Consider the following 20921-nt stretch of genomic DNA (forward strand, 5'->3'; position numbering starts at 1 on the left):
TATTTAATATCCGTTTTGAAAACGAAAGACTAGAAATTACCTTTTTGGTACTACATAAATATATTTTTAAAGTAGTGAAGCGTTGCACAATCAAAACTGCGTCATCAAATACGGACGGAAGATGGGTTTTCACGTGCAGTTGTAGAAAGCTCCAGATGATCATGGCCGCCTATGTTAGGATGGCAGGGACCGCAAGACAGCTGCAGAGAAATTCTGCTCTTGTTGTAAAGCTAAACTGGCCCGGAGTTGTCTCCCGTTTGACATCATCCCCGCTCCGGTTCCAGCCATCGCGGTTCTACACCAGCATCGGGACCTCACAGAGAACATGCTTCTCTACCGCAGCAGGGACCGCTGGCAGCAGGCTGACCCTCGGAACTCACCGGTGGATGCGTGTCGGGGCCGTTACACACTTCCAAACCACTCTGCCCACCCCGACCTGTGGGCCCTACATGGTTCAGGGTAGGATGTATGGGAACCGGACCAATGCAGGCTTCTCTGGAGAGGACGGAGGAGACAGCGCAGGCTCCGGGGGGGAAGAGCCTGGGGGAGACGGCGGGGCACCTTATAACGGAGTTCAGATGACGGCTCTCACCCCCATGATGGTCCCTGAAGTGTTTCCCAATGTTCCGCTGATAGCCGTTAGCAGGAACCCGGTGTTCCCCCGCTTCATCAAGATCATCGAGGTAAGCGTGATGTAACTTTGCACGTTCTGTCCACCGCACTGGTTCAAGGGCACGAGGATGATGCAATAGCACAACAAACGGAGTAATTTTAAGCAACAGTCTTCAGCTGGTTTTCTTGCTGCTTGGGTGAAGAGTTGGTGGTTTGTGGGAATCTCTTCATCATGACATGAAAGCAGCTGGAGAAACCGGATCGGACCGAACTACTCAGTGGCTTTAAAACTCTGTGGACCGCCGTTAGTTACGGCTTCAGGGGAAAACTAACTTGAAACTAAACCGTATCAAAAAAGTTGGCTTTCTTGCAGTTCGAGGGTTGGCTCGGGATGATTTTGTGAAAAGAGTGACGACGTCATAGTGAGCCAACCATAGCTTTTTCATAGATTTAGAAACTATACATTTTGCAGTAACTGACTCAGTTGAAGTTAACAGCAATCCTGGCGTTTCCCTCAGATAAGGGTTAACAAATTCATAGTTACTGCTGAGTTACTGCTGGTGGAAAACATCTACTCTCTACTCATCTACCACCATGTCTCCTATTGGGCTCATATATGACTGACTGCTTAGTCCTAGTAGGCTTACTTAATCAATAAATTAGTGTCTCACACGTACTGTGATATTTTTTCCAGACAATCCGTGGACGTGTTTTTAAGTTTATTCTTGTGTGTGTGATGTTTGTCTTCCTGTCAGGTTAAAAACAAAGCTCTGATGGAACTGTTGAGGAGGAAGATCCGTCTGGCTCAGCCGTACGCTGGAGTCTTCATGAAGAGAGATGATGCGTAAGTCTGGAACTCAACTAGAATCACTGATGTTTCGTGCCTCAGAATGTAAGCTGTGTTCATCAGTGTGCTTATGTGCTGTGCACTTGTACTTTATGAAGCACAGTTTCAGTGTATTGCATTTAAGCATTTCTATATTGTGCTGCTTTTTACTTCAATATATTTTGGATGCAAGTATTTTACTTTGTACCATTTATGTTAAAGCCTTAAAGTTAAAGATTTCTAAATATAAATCTATTAATAGATAATGTATTATTGATGATGATAATAATAATGTTAGTGTTAGTATTATTATGTAATCTTAATTCAGTCCAGTTGCACACATTAATATATGATTTTGAAAAGGGCTGTATTATTACTTTAGTTGCTCAAACTATATTTTAATGCTAAAACGTTTATTATCTTTTCTCTTAAGTAGGATTCACTCAAATAAAGGGTATAAATACTTGTTTCTTTGTAAAACAGTTATTTACTACAAAATTCTGTTTTAAATTTTGTGCTGTGCAGTTTTTCAGTTAATACATCTGTATAAGCCCCAGGGGTGCACAGAAGAAGAAAAATGTGCCAAAGATTTTCTTCCAACATTTTCTACACTTTATTTATATCAGATTAAATATTTTGATTTCCTGCTCTTCATCTGCATCAGAATTATAAACAAACACATGCTATATGACTGGACTAAAAATAAAAAGGTAAACAACTCCGTTCACTTGTATTTATATGGCTCCAAAGCACAACAGTTGCCTCAAGTAATGTAAAGATCATACAGTAATACAGAGATGACCCAACAGTCAGACAGTCCGCTATGAACAAGCTCTTGGTGATAGTGGGAAGGAAAAACTCCCTTTTAGCAGGAAGAAACCTCCAGTAGAACCAGGCTCAGGGAGGGGCAGTCAGACCCGTTGGGGCTGAAGGGAGGGAGACAGGACAAGAGACATGCTGTAGAAGATAGCCAGAGATTAATGATAACTAATGATTAAATGCAGGGTGGTGTATAAACAAGAGATTGAAAAGAGGTGAGTGAAGAAGAAACCCCATCAGTGCACTGTGGGAACCCCTCAGAATCCGGGGCCTATTGCAGCGTAGCTGAGGGAGGGTTCAGGGTCACCTGATCCAGCCCTAACTATAAAAATTCATAAACATTTCACAGAAGTAGAGCTGCTGTCAATACTACTGTGCTCATTGAGCAAGTCTGCTCTTCTCATGAAAGACTGTGAACCGTACCTCAATCACAACTAAAGATCAGACCACATTACACCTTACTCGCAGCTTCTTAATATAGAAATCCTAGTAAATCCAAAAGGTTCACTAATTTTTTGTGGTAGCTGTGCTCGACTGAAGAGTCTGTAAACACTCATCAGTGACTATCAATAAACATACCCAAGACTTTGGCTGCCAACTCCTATACAATCAGGAGTTTATTAATCAAACTTGGCACTCGGGTATAATACTGTGCAGAAGTCTTGAGCCACCCTGTATTTCCCTATATTTTGCTAGGAAAATGGGGAATTAGGTGCAGCCAAGTGTTGAATCATAAATGGAAATGCAGTATAAGACAAAAACAGAGTTTGGAGAAACACATTTCTTCTAATTTCTTTAAGCAGTCATCAGGAATAGCTCTCCAGGCTTCTTGAAGCACATTTCAAAGCTCTTCTTTGGCTGCTTTTTGTTCTGTCAAGATGATCCAACTTTGCTTCAGTAATGTACGGGGGGGGGGGGGGGGGGGGGCAATCCGTTGTGTGTTTTTCTATCCAGGTGTGCTTTACTGCACTTCCAGTGCATTTGGGATCATTGTAATGCTGAATATTATCCCTCAAAGGGTACCTCATCAGTTATTGTTTGCTGTGTGGCAGTGAAAATACTGACAACTATCACTGACAACTTTAATGCTGAATATATCTTTAAAGCCGGAGGATTCAAAGATAAGTTCTGAAACCTGTGCACTCCTGTCCCATTAATCTGTTGTACAGCGTCACATACCTTTTTATGATTTAAAAAAAAAAAATCATAACAAGGATGAGGAAAGAAAGTATGCATCAAGATCTAATTATAACTTTGGCCAAATTACCTGTTTTAAGCATTTTTGCACCTATAACATCTAATGAAAGCATCTTATCATTTTAATTTCACAACAGCAACTTCTCATGTATGTCCACAAAGCTGAATTGTACTTGAGATTGTAATATCTCATGTTGCCTAGCTGCCACCTAGCAATAGGCTAGATTGACCAATTTTATATATATATATATAATCTTTATCTTTCTGTGTGTTGCAGTAATGAGTCAGATGTAGTGGAGTCTCTAGATGCCATCTACACCACAGGAACCTTCGTTCAGATTCATGAGATGCAGGACTTGGGAGACAAGCTGAGGATGATTGTTATGGGACATCGCAGGTTAGATGTACTACTACTACTGGTGGGTGAGAAATTTGAGTGTAATGGGTACGGTGATTGGTTTCAGTGGAACTCTGAAGACTGTGCTGACACTGAAAACATTGTTGCCTCAGCATATGTTGTTTCTTCTGATCTGGTCTGTCAGAATCCGGATCACAAAACAGCTGGAGGTGGAGCCTGAAGAGGCAGCAACATCCCCTGCATGGTCGGAGTCTGAGCCAGAGTCCAATCAAAAACCTCTATCGAGGCGCAAAACCAAACGCAGCCGCAAGGACCAGCCAGGTTCTCTGCCGGAGCAGCTAGAGGACAAGGTCTGTAACATAACCCTTATGTCACATCTGTCATCCGTCGAGAAAATGACACAAACATTCATCCACTCAACATGTTCGCTTTCTTCGGACCTCCAAAATTGTTCTCAGCTTTTAATACAGTTGTATACTGTGGTCTAAGGGTGCGTGCTTCTATGTAAAGTTGTGTGAAATCAAACCACTACACACTAAAAGTGATTAACAGAAACAATGGAGCCTGAGATTAAACCAGCACATGTTAAACTGCAGCAGGCAACCAGACACACAGTTAACCAGCTATCATTTTTTTGGCCCAAGGTCTACAAGCAAGCTAAAGCTTCTACGGAGGAACATGGCAGGTTTAGCATAGTGTAAACAGACAGAATATAATAGAACTGGGTAAACTTTACCTTTTTATTCTGTTCAGATATCAGAGGCAGACCTGAGTCCAGAGCTTCAACCTTTACCATCCTCCGACATCCTGATGGTTGAAGTGGACAATGTTGTACATGAACAGTTTACCGTCACCGAGGAGGTCAAGGTACAGAACAAGCGTCACAGTCTGCAGTTTGGTGGAAGTGGCACAACATCATCTTTCATCAAGTGACTTTTATGGAATTGTTTTTTTGTTTTGTTTTGTTTGCTCATTTCAGAAAACCAAAAGTGTTTTAAAAAAAGAAAAAACAAACAAACACAGATCTATTAACTCCAATGCCTGTAATGTATGTGTTCTACAGGCACTGACAGCAGAGATAGTGAAGACCATCAGAGACATCATTGCACTCAATCCCCTCTACAGGTCAGTCCTGTCATTTCATAGTTTGCACTTTGCTTTTGTTTTTTATATATATATATATATATATATATATATATATATATATATATATATATAATGGTAGGATGCAGCTTAGAATAAAACAAGTTCTCTAGATTGGACAGAATTAGACATCAGTGCGAAGACCATTTTGAAAACCCTGTAGACCCAGCATCTCAAAGTAATTTCTAGAGTATCTGTCCTTTGTGCACCCCACCACCAGATGGTGCATTAGGCAGTTCTGGAACATGTCAGAGGCTGTTTTCACTTGAACTATCGGTGTCTTTAAGTCCAGTTTACTCGTTACAAATCTCACCTGCATTCTTCTGCTTACATATTTAATGTTGGGATGTTGTTTGTGTGTGTCAGAGAGTCAGTCCTTCAGATGATGCAGGCTGGTCAAAGAGTGGTTGATAATCCCATCTATCTCAGTGACATGGGGGCAGCTCTGACGGGAGCTGAGTCACATGAACTACAGGACATCCTGGAGGAGACTAATGTGAGCAGTCTGCATGCTTATAGACCTATTTAACATTTATCTTTGACTAGTGCTTTTTGTGATCCTAAAGCTTCTTTTTAAATATACAAATAGTGTAGAGTTGATTTTTTTTTTTTTTTATTAAATCTATTTGTGCAGTGTCTTTGTTTCATTATTATTGCAAATACTTCTACCTGCTGGTTACAGGCTTATTAATAAACATTTTCCTCAGACAAAATAACAGTCTAAAGAGCAGCCATCAAGGGCATCAAGAATACTTTAAGAATATTTTTTTGCATGTTCCTGGATCCAATTCCACTGTTTTAATTCATGAGACCAATGTGACATGATATATGGTCAAATTGCATTCTGCATAATAATTTTCTTTTTCTATGCAGATTCCAAAACGTCTCTACAAGGCTCTGTCTTTACTCAAGAAGGAGTATGAGCTGAGTAAACTGCAGCAGCGCTTGGGCCGTGAGGTCAGAGGTCATTGCTATACATGTGCAAGTATTAAACCGCTTCTGCTTAGGTCGATGCCCTTTGTCATTCGTCTGTCGCTTCTTTGTTCTCAGGTGGAAGAGAAGATCAAACAGACCCATAGGAAATACCTGCTGCAGGAGCAGCTCAAGATCATTAAGAAGGTACGCCAGACTGGTCTCTGACAGACCACCTCTGTCTCCTCCCTTTGCCTGTCAGATGCTGTCTGTCAGCAAAAACACTCCAAAAATTCTCAAACTATGACGGCTCACAGCAGTCATGAAAAAACTGTCAAGGTACTGTTTACAAACTGTCTTTCAGGCCAGCATGACTGCATAATCACCCTTTAGATGTAGCTTCAACCACATTTTCCATTAAAGCATCATTGTATTGTTCTCTAAACAATTCCATACACAATTTCAGAATCACCTGTATAGTGGTTTTCTACTCTACTTGAGCACTCAGTGTTTCATCTATCTAATATTCATACACATTTACACATCGGTTCAGAATCTTGTCCAAGGATACTTTGGCACGCAAACTGGAACAGCCAGGGATCGAACCACCAACCTTCCAATTAGAAGGTGACCTGCTCTACCTCCTGAGCTACAGCCACCCCAGTTTTGTCATCATTATCACAGGCAGACAAACAAACAAAAAAACGAACAGTATTGCAAAATGTGAGCTACACTTGTAAGTTCCAGAGCTGAGACTGATCACAAGTTACTCCATAGTACAGCAGGAGCATGTGATGTGTTGACTGAGCAGGTGTGGGAAGGTGGGCCCATTTAAAATAATGTGTGTGTTTCTGTCATTAGGAGCTGGGTCTGGAAAAAGAGGACAAAGACGCTATTGAGGAGAAGTTTCGAGAGAGACTCAAAGACAGGACAGTCCCTCAGCACATAATGGACGTGATCAACGAAGAACTCAACAAGCTGGGTCTTCTGGACAGCCATTCATCAGAGTTCAAGTTAGTCATCTTTTTTAGTCTGCAAAGGCCTGTGAACCACACTACCACTTGACACTAATGGAACAAAATGAGTCATCTTGACAACTACTAAACGGATTGGAAGGAAATGTAGTTTATGTAGTTATGCTACTAGAAAATAGAATGATGTCAGGGTGGTTATGACTCAGGAAGTAGAGCAGGTCACCTGCCTCCTGAGCCACAGGATCCCTGGCTCTTCCAGTTTGCCTGTTCAAGTATCCTTAGGCAAGATACTAAGCCGCTGGTTGCTCCCTGTGCATGCATGATGTGTGGTTGCGTGTGAATGTTAGAAGCATTTAGACATTAGAAAAAGTGCTTGAATTCAAGATTCCTTTAATCTCATTGCATATACAAGCATATGCAATGAGATTCGGGTATGCTACTCGAACAGTTGCTCTTGCAGTCAAAAAATATAAGTAAGGAATAAAGAAATAACAGTAAGTGCACACAAATTAGTAAATAGTAAAATAAGACACACACACACACATAGACAGACACACACACACACACATTCAGGGTGGCTGTGGCTCAGGAGGCAGAGCAAGTCATTTACTAATCGGAAGGTTGGTGGTTCGATTCTTGACTGCTCCAGTCTGCATGCCAAAGTATCCTTGGGGAAGATACTGAACCCCAAGTTGCTCTCTGATGCAACCGTCGACATATGAATGAGTGTGAATGTGAGATAGCAAGCATTTAACTGTAGGGGGAAGTGCTTGTGTTAATGGGTAAATGTAAACGTGTTATAAGAGTGCTCAGCTAGAGTAGAAGCGCACTGTATGAGAACTAGTCCATTTCCACATGCATGCAGTGCACACTAATTATTTCACACACTGGAGTTCGTATGGTATGTGCATTAGAGTTCAGGATGGTGATGACCTTGGGATAAAAGCTGTCCGCCAGTCTTGTGGTTCGTGCTCTGATTGGTCTGTATCTCCTCCCTGATGGGAGAAGATTAAACAGTTTGTGTGCTGGATGGTGAGAGTCTTTGGTGGTGTAAATGTCTTTCAGGGTGGGCAGACGTGTGTTGATGATGCACTCAGCAGTCTTTATGGCTCGTTGTATTACCTTCTTGTTAGCTGCTGAGCTGCTGCTGTACCATGTGAGGATCCCATGGGTCAGGACACTCTCAAAGGTACATTGATAAAAGGTGACCATGTGATGCTGTGACAGACCAAGTTTTGTGAGGGTTCTCAGGAGATAAAGTCACTGTTGTGCTTTCTTGACCAGTGAGTTTCTGTTTATTGTCTATGTGAGGTCTTCACAAATGTGTGTGCCCAAGAACCTGAAGCTGGAGACTCGCTCCACTCTGTCCCTGTTTATGGGAAGTGGCCGATGTTCCTGCTGTTTCCTGAAGTCAGTGATCAGTTCTTTTGTCTTTTTGGTGTTCAGTGTCAGTTTATCTGATCACCAGTCAGTCAGTCTGAACCTCCACTCTGTGGGCGGTCTCATCACCGTCGGTGATCAGTACTACCACTGTGGTGTCATCCACAAATGTAATAATTGCGTTGGTGTTGTGGCCTGGTACACGGTGATGTGTGTACAGAGAGAAGAGAAAGGGGCTCAGCACACAGCCCTGAGGGGCCCCAGTGCTGAGCGACAGGGTGGTGGAGTGATGGGGTCCCATCCTGACTGATTGTGGCCGGGCTATGTGGAAGTCCTGAATCCATCGGCAGGTGTTGTACCGGAGGCTGAGATTGGGCATCTTGGAAAACAGTCTGCTAGGGAGGATGGGATTAAAAACAGAACTGTAGTCCACAAACAGCAGCCTGGTGTATGATCCCTGCTGTTCTAGGTGTAGCAAGGTGGTGCATAGGATGAATGCATAGGTATTTCCAGTGATGCAATATCTGATGAACCCAATCGGTAAAGAAATGGCTAAGGCCAGCACATTAGCCTCCCCTCTGTTTGTGCATCCTCACTTCCTTTCCTTGTTCCATTTTGTAACAAAACGAGGCAGCTTTGCTTCTGAGCTGTTGTTTCAAAGCAACATCAGTTAGATGTGATGCGTTTGTATGTTATGATCGAACCCCACAGTATTTAAGGTAACTTCTATTTCAATTCAAAGTGTGGCACAGTGTTGCAAGATGTACAAGTACACACATTTTTATTTCATACACAAGCACAAAGTTTTATCAAACGATAAAGTAAATTATATAACTTGTAAATATAAGCCGAACATCACATTTGATGTAGTCCTACTCCCACCCTAGTTTGTGTACTCCAGCTGTGCTCTTAAACATCACAGGTGCATAAAACGCTTCACAAAGGAAACACCTGTGGTCTCAGCTCATTGCTTCCCCAACAAGCCTCCTTTCTCCTTGCCTCTCTCTTGGAGTTTAAATTTATGAATGGAGTCAAGATGCTTTGGTGAGCTTAATTTCCAAGGAACTGACAGGACCAAAGAGAGAAGATGAGGAGGAACAAAACTGAGAAATTAGAAAAGCCCATTCATTTATTATCATACAGTGAATTTTTGTCCCCACGTAACAAGACTCCATCTGTTGTATACACTGGCTGTGCATCTGCTTGTTTTATTTAGTATGTGTAGTAAGCAGGAAACAACTGTTTGTTTCAGTGTAACCCGTAACTACCTAGACTGGCTGACCAGCATGCCCTGGGGTACCAACAGTGAAGAGAACCTATCACTGGAGAGAGCCAAAGAAGTCCTGGAAGAAGACCATTACGGAATGGATGATGTTAAGAAACGCATATTGGTCAGCAAATGCACACACATACTGACACTTGGTATTTCATTGATCAGATATATTCACAGCCACAGAACAGTGGAGCCTTGTAGAAATGAACGTCTCTTTTTGCAGGAATTTATAGCAGTAAGCCAACTTCGTGGCTCCACCCAGGGGAAGATCCTGTGTTTCTACGGTCCTCCGGGTGTAGGAAAGACCTCCATCGCCCGGTCTATAGCCCGAGCCCTCAACAGAGAATACTTCAGGTTCAGCGTGGGAGGCATGACAGATGTGGCTGAGATTAAAGGGCACAGGTCTGGAAGTCTGATACTTTTATTTCTGAGAGACTTTTTGATAGATTACATTGTACACAATTTCCTGAGAGAGGAGGTTAAGAAAACAGAAGGTGGCATCCTGTACAAGTACAGCTAATAGTAGAATTAAAAGTAATTAACTATTATGGAACACAAATCAAGATGAAAAGGGCGAGTGTGCACACATCCAAGCAACAAAAAAAAACAAAAAAAAACTTTTGGATGGCATACCAAAATAAAACTGCATTATTGGTGGAAAAAAGGGAAATATCTGAAGACAATCCTGTGGATTGAATAGTTTCCTTTGTTAAAATATTTACAAGAAGAGATCCCCATTTTAGATCAAGGTGTGATAAGGAGCTCAGTCACATTCTCATTAGTGTGTATTTAAGGTTGTATCTCAGCAGACACTGGGTCACAGACAGACTACACCCTGGACAGGCTGTTCTTAAAAAGCGCTTTGACTGCTTAGAGTAGAAAAGCACTATATAATTACCAGTCCATCTACTATTTACAGGCCACTAGGGCCAAACTTTGGGCCTTTGCCCTTGATTAAATTTCATTTAGTGCTTGTAATGGACAAAAAAATATTAAGCTCAGGTTTTCACATTTTTGTTTTTCCCAAGAAAATCAAAGAATAGGAGATCAATGTGAGCTTGACTGACCAAATGAAGAATGTACGTTTCTAGATAGCAAAGTTTCATTTTTCTAATACAACACCGATGTACAAAGTGTAAACTATAGGATAAAAATATATTTAACATTTTAATTAGCATATGTAGCATATATTTCTTTCTTTAAATTTACTAATAAACACCAGGCCTTGCCTCTTGATCAGCAGCCTTGTATAGGTTCCAGAAAACATGAGAACCTTCTCACTGTAATGATCATAGCGTCTGTATTTACCCTCTGTGACAAGGAAACGGAACTTTGCACGAACGGCATCACACGTGTAGCAATTATTACATCTATGTTTTTAAAAAAAATCATTTTAAATCTAAATTATTTTGATTTTCGTATTGCGTTGCAGTGTATCTGTGATGGAATTTTGTTCAAGTCACGACTGAATAGGGAATTTGAAAAAAGCACCGTAGGCTTAAAATACTTAAAATACTGCTTAAAGTTAAGTCTGCAGGTGTAAAACTGCTGCTTTTTGAATCCTCCATTCTCTCCTCTCCTGATGGCATGAGAAATGGCACAGATGAACAGGAGGAGAATATGGTTTGGTTCACTCTACAGAAAATCTAATTTGATTTCTTGACTCTGCAAATAAACAGTGAAAAAAAAATTGAAGACCTGCTTTGACTTGTAGAGTTCTTACAGATTCCTGGAAACCCTGATCTGTCCTTGCTCATCTACAGTGTCTCCTGATCTCTCCCTCTGTGTCCAAATGACAACCCTAATTTAATTTCATTTTGAGGAAGAGGACAGAAATCACCAGGAGACAAGAACGTAAGTGAAAATAATTGTGTAAAAATTGCTTGTGTGTTTATCCAGGAGGACATATGTTGGAGCAATGCCTGGAAAGATTATTCAGTGCCTGAAGAAAACCAAAACAGAGAACCCACTGGTGCTGATAGATGAGGTGAGTATTGTGATGCTCCTCCATAGTTGTCTGTTGTTTTTTTAGAATGGATCATTTTCTCTGATTCCATGTTTTGGCTTCACTTTGATAAACAGTGTTTTTCTTCTTTTCATATACTGTGGGTGGCACTGGGTGGCATGTGGACAGAAGTGATTTGTATGGAAATGCCAAGTTAAATTCTTGCTGTCACTTCAACATTCTGTACAGTATATTGTTCAACCAGCACTCTCGGTCATGACACGGTACTAAACTCATGAAGTACATATGCAGGTTGCAAAGGTTCCAGATAAATAAACTCTAAGAAATATGTCAGTTTCACAATGCTCACTGGTTTATTCCAGATGTTCTTGCTTTTATTGAGTGATATCTCCTACCAGGTGCAGGAGTCTCTCAATGCAGAGGGATTTCTTCTTCTTCAGTAATGTGCAGTTTGGGGGGGCGGGGGTCATCCTTTGTTCATCCTTTGTTCTGAAGTACACAGTCAACTCTTTTGTCTCGTTACCATTAAGGGACAGGTTATCATCACACAAGCTCACAAACTGTTCCACCTCTTCTCTGTGAGCTACTGTTACTGATGAGTCCCACTACCAGTGTCATTAACAAGCTTGATGAGCCGATTTGTGCTGGATTTGGCAGTACAGTTGTGTGTCAGCAGAGTAAAATGCAAAGGACTGAGAACTAGGGCTGCAACACTGTTCCAATATTTTTGGAGGGGAGTGTGTATTCCTAGATTGACTCCATCATTTTGAGCACAGACCTCTGTGAGTTACACAGAATCTGTTGCATGGGTCCATCTTCTAATTTCTTCATCTCTCAGCTGTCTCATCTGTATTTCCTATGTCAGAGATCTTTATCAATATTGAATGAAATAAACTTCATGTATTCAAAATATAGACAATTCAATGCAGTATCATTCATTCATTGGTACTGCATAGAATTGTCCATAATTTCCCCATTGTGGGACCATTATAGTTAGCAGAAACCGCAGAGGCACAATACGAGATTGCAAAAACCTCTACAGAGCGTAGAAGCACATAAACTGCATGGGAGCACTAGGGTGGGGTGGGGAGGGGAGGGGATGTGCCAGCGGAGGTGAGTGAGTCCAGGGTACTGTGGAGGCAAGCCAGCCCCCCCCTCAGCTAACAGTTCATGATAATGTTCATGATAAGGTGGAACAGTCAGCCTTGGTCACCAGGATACCAGTTCACACAGGCCACAAAGAACAGGACAAGCGGGGGCGTAGAGCATCTGTTTACATGACATCCAGGAGAAAATTGAGAAACACGACTATCCAAGGCCAGTCAGGGAGCCAAATTTCAGATACTACAATTGTTTTAGTACAGTCTGTCATAACTGATTAATTTGCTGACGGCCTTACAGTCTTTCTGGTACGTCTCAGTGCTGAAAAATCTAATCATCCGAATTTTCTTGGTTCTTCCTCGCCGCGCAGAGACAGACACTCCTCCAAGATCTAACCAATTCAGCTCTAGCATATACTGAGCTGAACAATTACTGTAAAAAAAAATTGTAAATATTACCTATACTTAGCAGTTATTTATATAGCACTCGATCACAACAGTTGCCTCAAGGTGCTTTATATTGTAGGATTACAAATGCTACAATATTAGAGAGAAAACGCCAACAATCAGACAGCTCACTATGTGCAGCACTTGGTGACAGTGGGAAGGAAAAACTCAATTTTGACCAGAGGAACCCTTCAGCAGAGCCAGGCTCAGGCAGGGCAGCCCGCTCCCACAACTGGTTGAGCCTGAGGGGAATGAGAGGAGAGCAGAGGGAGACGGGACAGAAGACACACTACGGGAGAGAGCCAGAGTCTAATAATTCTGACTTAATTCTAATTCTGATTTAAACCTCTAAATGCAGTACTGGAGTGTGGAATGTGTGGAGAGTGAAAAGAGTTGATCAGTGGATCACAGGAAGTCCCCCCAGCAGCCTAAGGAACCTGAATATCCCTGGGTTATGCTGCAAGTTGTATAAAACAAGAGTCATGACCAGCTGTCAAATGTAACCCCTCTGAAGCACAAGTATCAAAAGTTAGGAACTCATTAATCAGCACTATTTATTTGTGTGCATCCAAACTTTCATGACTGTGCTTCCTATTGTGATTGTCTGCAAGTGCACTGGTTCTTGTAACTGGTTAGCAGCTACTGGTGGTCTCTAAGCTTCATAAACGATTGTTTTTCTGTCAGACAGATCAAATGATATTCATACTGTGTCATTACCAGGTGGATAAGATAGGTCGTGGTTACCAGGGTGATCCGTCCTCTGCTCTGTTGGAGCTTCTGGACCCTGAACAGAATGCTAACTTTCTTGACCACTACCTGGATGTGCCTGTAGATTTGTCAAAGGTAGGAATACTGTGTATGTAGTCCTCCACAGCTATAGTGAAAAATTACTCATATGTGGTTTTTGATACATGCTCTTCTGTTTTCTCTAATAAAGGTTTTATTTATCTGCACGGCCAATGTGATTGACACCATCCCAGAGCCACTCAGAGACAGAATGGAGATGATCAACGTGTCTGGATATGTGGCCCAGGAGAAACTGGCTATTGCTGAGGTAAAAATCTGCACTTATCTAGAAAGTAAGTATAAAGACAAGTTATAAATAAAAGGAAAAAAACAGCACAAAGTGTCTTAGTTGGTAGATCACCAGAATAACTTTAATATGCTGCGGTATTAATTCTCCTGTAGTGCATTACAAGGAGGATGAACACATTTGTTAAAAATATTCCCTCATTTGGTGTTTTCATGATGGTGTAATAGCTATGAAAGCAACATAATTTGATTTACAGAATGTTCGTTCTTCTTAAAGCATGCAGTGAAAGGGCCATTCAGTTCAGTTCAGTTTTATTTATAAATTCACAACAGCAGTGCTCCTGAAGAGAAAGCTCTAAGAGGACAAATGGGACCAAATCATGGCAGCAATAGTAATAACTGGAGTTGGACATACTGCACAAACTGAATCAAAGTGACTATCGCATATTAGCATTCTTTTTAGTTCAACCTCATAGCGATTTGTTTATTTTTTAATTTCTGTGTGTGTAGCGTTACTTGGTGCCTCAGCTGCGCTCACTCTGTGGTCTGACAGAGGACAAGGCTTCAATCTCGTCTGATGCTCTCAGTCTGCTCATTAAGCAGTACTGCAGGGAGTCTGGAGTGAGGAACCTACAGAAACAAATTGAAAAGGTAAAATATTGTAAAACATTTCTGACTGTACGAAATCAAAGCTAAAATGCTGGCTACTCATGGCAAATAATTTTGTCCTAATCAACAATCTGCTTGTGACAGAACTAAATATTAACAGTGCATCTTCTTGGTATTTAAAGCAGTGAGTGGTGGTAAGGTTCTGAAAGAAAGAGGAAACAAACTGCTTTGCTAATGTTAAATTTGCTCATGTTATTAATGTGTGATGGTTGCTGGTTCTATGTGACAAAAATTGCATTTTTCATTTTAGTCGCACAGTTATACCAGATGGTGTGAGAGAGGGAGTCCTCACTTTCCCTCCCTCTCCTAGCAGCACACCCTTCATTCAGTGTTTTATTTATTTTTTTTTCCACCTGTTCATTTTCTTTCCAGGTTTTCCGTAAGGTGGCGTTCTGTATAGTGAGTGGTGAACAAACCAGAGTGATGGTTGCTCCTGAAAACCTGCAGGACTTTGTGGGTAAACCTGTTTTCACGGTGGATCGCATGTATGATGTCACTCCACCAGGAGTGGTAATGGGGCTGGCATGGACCGCGCTGGGTGAGAGGGATACACACACACACACACACACACCACCAGCAGAAAGTATAATGTACTGAAGGTCTGCCTGCATGCATCTGCTCTGCAGGAGGATCAACAATATTCATTGAGACTTCAGTCCGCCGGCCTTCAGGAGGAGTGGACTCTAAAGGAGAGGGGTCACTGGAGGTAACAGGTCTGTCAGAAAGTTCACAGATGAGTCATTCTTCAGGGTGGAGTTTAACACCAGGATCCAAGGCTGATAGGTTTATGTGAAACTACTCCATTCAAGTATGATATCTTGAGTCATGGGAATAATGGCACATCCATATCAATTTATGAATGAAAAATGTTCATTTTCATAGTAACAGTATTTTTCTCCTCTCATTCCCATGAGGTGGTGCATAAAAGTTCTGAGAGAAAAGGTTAATAAATTTTAAAATCTCACTTGATTTAAATTTGATGCTTATTCATCTTCTCTGTCATGTCCAGACAGCTTCCAGCACAACTGTGTAATGAGAGCTTGGTCTGCAGCTACTACTAAGCATTTTTCAGCAGTTCTCAGGTGATGAGTCCACAGTTTTCAAGCGTGGGCCCTTTTTTCCAGGAAGCAGGTTCAACAAACTCTGAGTCTTATTGTGAACTCTGACATTGGCAACTCTGGCTTTCCTGTTCCAGAAAGGCTGATCAGAGTAATTCTGAGTACGGTTAAAGGACTGTTATTTATATAGCACCTTTCTACTCAGTTTGAGCACTCAAAATGCTTTTTACAGCAGTCAACAGGAATTTAAGAGCAGAGCCATTTTAATCCAGTGAACAGAGGAATATGAACCCGTGTTGACCATGAAAACAGGAGGGAAGAAAAGAGTCATTTTAATCAACTCTGTCCTCTCTGTCAGTCATCAGTGTCATAGAGAGAATATGTTTTATATCAATCTTTTATTTGACACTGTCTGTTTAGCCAACTTAAAAATTCATTAGATGAAGCTGGAATGCTAATTTTACATTTGATTTATTTTTTAAATCTAATTATTCAGTTGAAACCTGATGGGGACAAAATGCAGTAGAAAATAAAAATCTGGAGAAACGGATCGGACACAGTTTATGGATCCAGAGAGTAATGGACTCCAGGCTCAGCCCCCTCAGGTCAATTTATTTATTTCTTTTAATAACTGTTTTGCTACAGTTTATGACCATTTCAATTTTTAATAGTTAAGTAAAAATATATTGTACTGATGGACTGTAGCAATCTCATTTTTGCAAAGGATTTCATTATTCGTGCCTTTACTGGATAAAAATACTATGCTGCTAATGAGCAGGTTAATTAACAGTCTGTTACTGACTGAACTGAACTTTCTTTCTGGAACAGAAAGCTCAGCGTTTCCCTCGACTCAGGGTTGTTAGCTAAACCCGCTTCCTGGAATAGGGTCCAGGTGAGGAATAGACCAGGAGCATGCTTGCTTTTTTATTTTATTTTATTTATTTTGGACATTTACCAGGTTATGCACCATGCATTAATGTCCTGAGGAAGAACATTCAGAGAAGACAGTCTGAACAAGAAGCATCCATTTTATTACACTTGATATAATTTTGAGTATAATTATTTTTTTATAATTATGTGGATTTATTCTCTTGACCACACTTCCTTTAAAGAGAGAACCCCTTTTGGGGTCACTTTGGAAGAAAGGCAGACGTGAAATGTAAAAGTGAGGTCAGAGGTCAAATGTGAGACGTTCGAATGCAAATGGTAATGTGATATTTAGAATCCCCATATACCAGTATCGTTTCTCTCACCAGATTTTTGTCTACTTCTGATACTAACATTCAACAATCACGTTTTTTTAAATTCTGGAGCTGATTTAGCACATCAGAGGTGAAAGTGCAAGTGGATATACGACTAAAGAGGAGATTATACACATTTAAATCAGCTAAGATCTTTTTCTTTCTTTCTTTTTCTTTTTTTTTTTTGTATAAATCCATTCGAGGGACCTTTGTATCACATGGCATACTTTTTGAGTTGTCTCACTATGAAAATCTCTGAGCTTTATTACCGTTAACAAGTTTTGCTGCCATTTCGGAGGATGTTAAAAACACGATTGTTTGTAAATGACGCCTCTGATGGTGAACTGATACTGAAGCTGTGACCCTCCTCTGCAGGTCAGCTGGGTGACGTCATGAAGGAAAGTGCAAAGATCGCTTCAACCTTTGCCAGATCATTCCTCATGACCCAGGAACCAGAGAATCACTTCCTCATCAACTCCCACCTGCATCTACATGTGCCTGAGGTGACGTAGTTTTGTAAATAAAACATTTACTGACTTTTTGGGAATTTTTTAAAATTAGCTTCTGGATAATAGTATGCAAGAAAATATCCTGTTATGCTCCCTTTGATAATGGTACAGGTGAACTGTGGCTGGAAGTGTTCATTTCTCTCTGCTTGTTTCTAGGGGGCAACTCCTAAAGATGGACCAAGCGCCGGGTGCACCATTGTCACAGCACTCTTGTCCCTGGCAACCAATAAGCCAGTGCGTCACAATGTAGCCATGACTGGTGAGGTTTCTCTAATGGGCAAAATACTGCCAGTAGGAGGGATCAAAGAGAAGACAATTGCTGTATGTACAACAATTTTTTTTCCTCATCTGATCAATGTGGATATAGTTCATTAATTCATATCATGTGAATGTGAAGGGCCATTTGTATCTCAGAGATCAAACTTGCATGTTCAGATGATAAGGACCAGGCTCCTTGCAGACCTCCAGATGCACACAAATTTGCTCCTAACTTGTGAGCACTTGCCTGCTCAGTAGGGTTGTCAAAAAAAAAAAAAAAAAAATTTTCACTTTGAGTTACTGAGATACAGATAGAGGGCAGCTGTAGCTTGGGTGGTAGAGTGGGTCATCTACAAGTTGGAAGGTCAGCAAATAAATCCCTGACTCCTCCAGCCACCTGGCTGCCATTCACAGAAGTTTCATGCTGTAGAAAGCAGCAGTAGTCACCCATCATGTTTGCGTTATAGCGCCCCTGGTACCTGGTCTCCATTTCAGAGATATCGTGATGGAACCTTTCACCACGCTCATCGCTCACATCACCCAAATTGGGTGGAAAGAACTCAAGATGAGAGTGAAGGAAGTGAATCTTAGGTGACATTCTGCAAACCATGCATTTGAATGATATGAGCATGTCGTCAACTAGTTCTTCATAGTTTGTGGTTGCCCAAGAAATTCTGTCCCACCGGAACAAATGCTCTTAGTTCAAGGGGTCTGAGCTTAGATGGGAAGTCTTCGTCTCTAATAAGCTGAAGGACTTGGGGTCCAGGTAGCAAAATCATTGTTGACCAGTGTAATGGGCAAATGCTAATAATGTTAACTATTAGCAGTTGCCCTTTAGCTACATTAGCAACAAGGTAGTGGCTCTGGCTAATAATAATTAAACAGTAGTGTTAATGTGGGAGGTGGGCAGCAAATGTGCAAATGTTATTAGCCCCCCCCATCTGTAATAAACAATCTTAATTTAACAGGGTAACACAATTATCAGTGTGTTGTGTTAAAATCCCAGACTGAAACTGAGAAGTCCACAAGCCACTAAACAGAGACAGAAGCAGCCTGCTGTACCAGCACTGCCACAGACAAGCTAGAAAAACAATGCTGTTTTTATTCTTTTTGTTTTGCACTACCTAAGTGTGCGTGCATGCGTGCGCGTGTGTGTGCGTGTGTGTGTAAGTAAAGGCACCAACTACAGCTCCTTCCACCAAGCAGACCACAAAATGGCCTAAAAACATCTGTGTGCAGCTGGCACTGTGCATGTTTGCAAAGCGTTGGGCCTTCTTACATTAAACATGCAGGGATGAAGTTCAGTGTGTAGTTCGGTACACACAAACCTGCTGCTGCTGCTGTGAACACCAGCAGGTGAAGTCTTAAAACATCGAGCCACAGCCAGGCAGAGCAGCTGCACTTGCAAAATGATTCCTATCAGATTAACACGATCCTAGTTTTACATGTATTTATCTAAGATATATTGTATGCTGTTGATGCCAGAGCGAATGCTGTTGCCATGGTGATGTCTTATTGGTATGAAACAGGAAGCTGTTATTAGGGGACTGGGAATGTTTGAAAATGCACAAAATTAGTTTTACTCATGAGTGGGGAAGATTACATGTTTTGGGGGGTTGCTAAAATATTTAATGCTGAAAGTATTGGGGTGTTAAATTTCTTTTCAAATTGCTTGGTAATTGTTTTAATTAATTAATTAGCAAGTGCCTGTTTAGCATCATTAATCAGGGGACTGTATTCATCTGTCTTTTTGTCATTACGATTGCTTTCATTTTTAAATGAATGTCAGCTTATTTACTGCATTGTTTTCAGGCCCGGCGGGCTGGTGTGACCTGCATCATCCTTCCAGCTGAGAACAGGAAAGATTTCTCTGACCTGCCGGACTACATCACTCAGGGCTTGGAGGTCCACTTTGTGGATCACTACAGCCAAATCTACCCCGTCGTCTTTCCACAGAACCAGTCTTAGCCTTTTTTCAACTACAGCTCTACAACCTGACTAAACTAGATGGCACCTGACAGCTCAGAGCCTGTTTCTGATTGTGCGTAGTGAAATCCACTTATTACTTTTCAACGCCCCGCTGTGGAGAATGGCACTACATTACCTGTTTCAAAATCACAGTGGAGCAGCAGGCCTGTTGATCCCTCACATAATTATGTTTCAGTTTTCACAGAATCCTTGACTGTAGGACATGAAGACAGTCATGTGATGAGACAGCACGAACTGGAACATGCCAAAAATGAACATGGAAAGTTCATTTTGTCATGGGTGGTGATAACCCATGACTCTCACTGATAAGACAAAGTGGTGACTTTGCTGCCAGGCAGCTGTGGTTGGACTCTGATACATTTCTTATATTTATATTATACCAGCTGTAAGGATGTTGATGTTGAAATAAATTCAACAATAAGCAGTCATAACTTATTAATGCTGTGTCCTATTCTACCCCACCTCTGAATGTGTGAAGGGATTTTAATGGATTTAGGTTTGATTCAATTGAATAAAGAATTGTTAGACTGTTTTTTTATATACCACTTTTCTACTGTTAGTGAGCACTGAAAAAAAATGAAGTAATTAAATGAAATGTCAGAACTGTGGCAGTCTGAATCAGTAGATGCTGTGAAAAAGATAATAGTGTAAAGAGCTTTGAGTGATCACTAAGATTGTTATATAAATGTCAGGCCATTATCATATTCAATTCAATTCAATTCAGTTTTATTTATATAGCACCAAATCACAACAAACTGTCGCCTCAAGGTGCTTTGTATTGTGGGTAAAGACCGTACAATAATACAGAGAAAACCCAACAGTCAAAACGACCCCCTATGAGCAGCACTTGGTGACAGTGGGAAGGAAAAACTCCCTTTAACAGGAAGAAACCTCCAGCAGAACCAGGCTCAGGGAGGGGGGGTCATCTGCCGTGACCGGTTGGGCTGAGGGGAGAGAAAGACATGCTGTGGAAGAGAGCCAGAGATTAATAACAATTAATGAATAAATGCAGAGTGGAGTATAAACAAAGTAAATAAGGTGAATGAGAAGAAACAGTGCATTATGGGAACCCCCCAGCAGCCTAGGCCTATAGCAGCATTACTAAGGGAGGGTTCAGGGTCACCTGATCCAGCCCCAACTATAAGCTTGATCATAAAG

At 41.2% G+C, this 20921-nt stretch overlaps 1 protein-coding gene across 1 annotated transcript; it reads left to right on the top strand.

Annotated features, from left to right (window-relative positions):
* The first annotated feature begins 115 nt into the window (after positions 1-115).
* On the top strand, positions 116-20294 carry lonp1 (lon peptidase 1, mitochondrial). Its single transcript, XM_030726914.1, has 21 exons — positions 116-683; positions 1368-1456; positions 3732-3851; positions 3997-4162; positions 4566-4679; positions 4876-4937; positions 5322-5451; positions 5829-5912; positions 6006-6074; positions 6729-6880; positions 9474-9612; positions 9718-9896; positions 11394-11481; positions 13728-13850; positions 13945-14061; positions 14550-14690; positions 15081-15246; positions 15335-15421; positions 17383-17510; positions 17673-17837; positions 19587-20294. Exons 1-21 carry the CDS (start codon positions 156-158, stop codon positions 19740-19742), a joined length of 3003 nt encoding a protein of 1000 aa, XP_030582774.1. The 5' UTR covers positions 116-155; the 3' UTR covers positions 19743-20294.
* Positions 20295-20921: the final 627 nt, after the last annotated feature.

This window comes from Archocentrus centrarchus, chromosome 4 (assembly GCF_007364275.1).
Source record: "Archocentrus centrarchus isolate MPI-CPG fArcCen1 chromosome 4, fArcCen1, whole genome shotgun sequence".
Lineage (NCBI taxonomy): Eukaryota > Metazoa > Chordata > Actinopteri > Cichliformes > Cichlidae > Archocentrus > Archocentrus centrarchus.

Coding starts and splice junctions, on each gene's coding strand:
- lonp1 (XM_030726914.1), top strand. CDS start 156: ATGATCATGGCCGCCTATGTTAGGATGGCAGGGACCGCAAGACAGCTG. Junction 3,852..3,996: donor ATTGTTATGGGACATCGCAG/GTTAGATGTACT, acceptor CTGGTCTGTCAG/AATCCGGATCACAAAACAGC. Junction 5,913..6,005: donor AGCAGCGCTTGGGCCGTGAG/GTCAGAGGTCAT, acceptor CTTTGTTCTCAG/GTGGAAGAGAAGATCAAACA.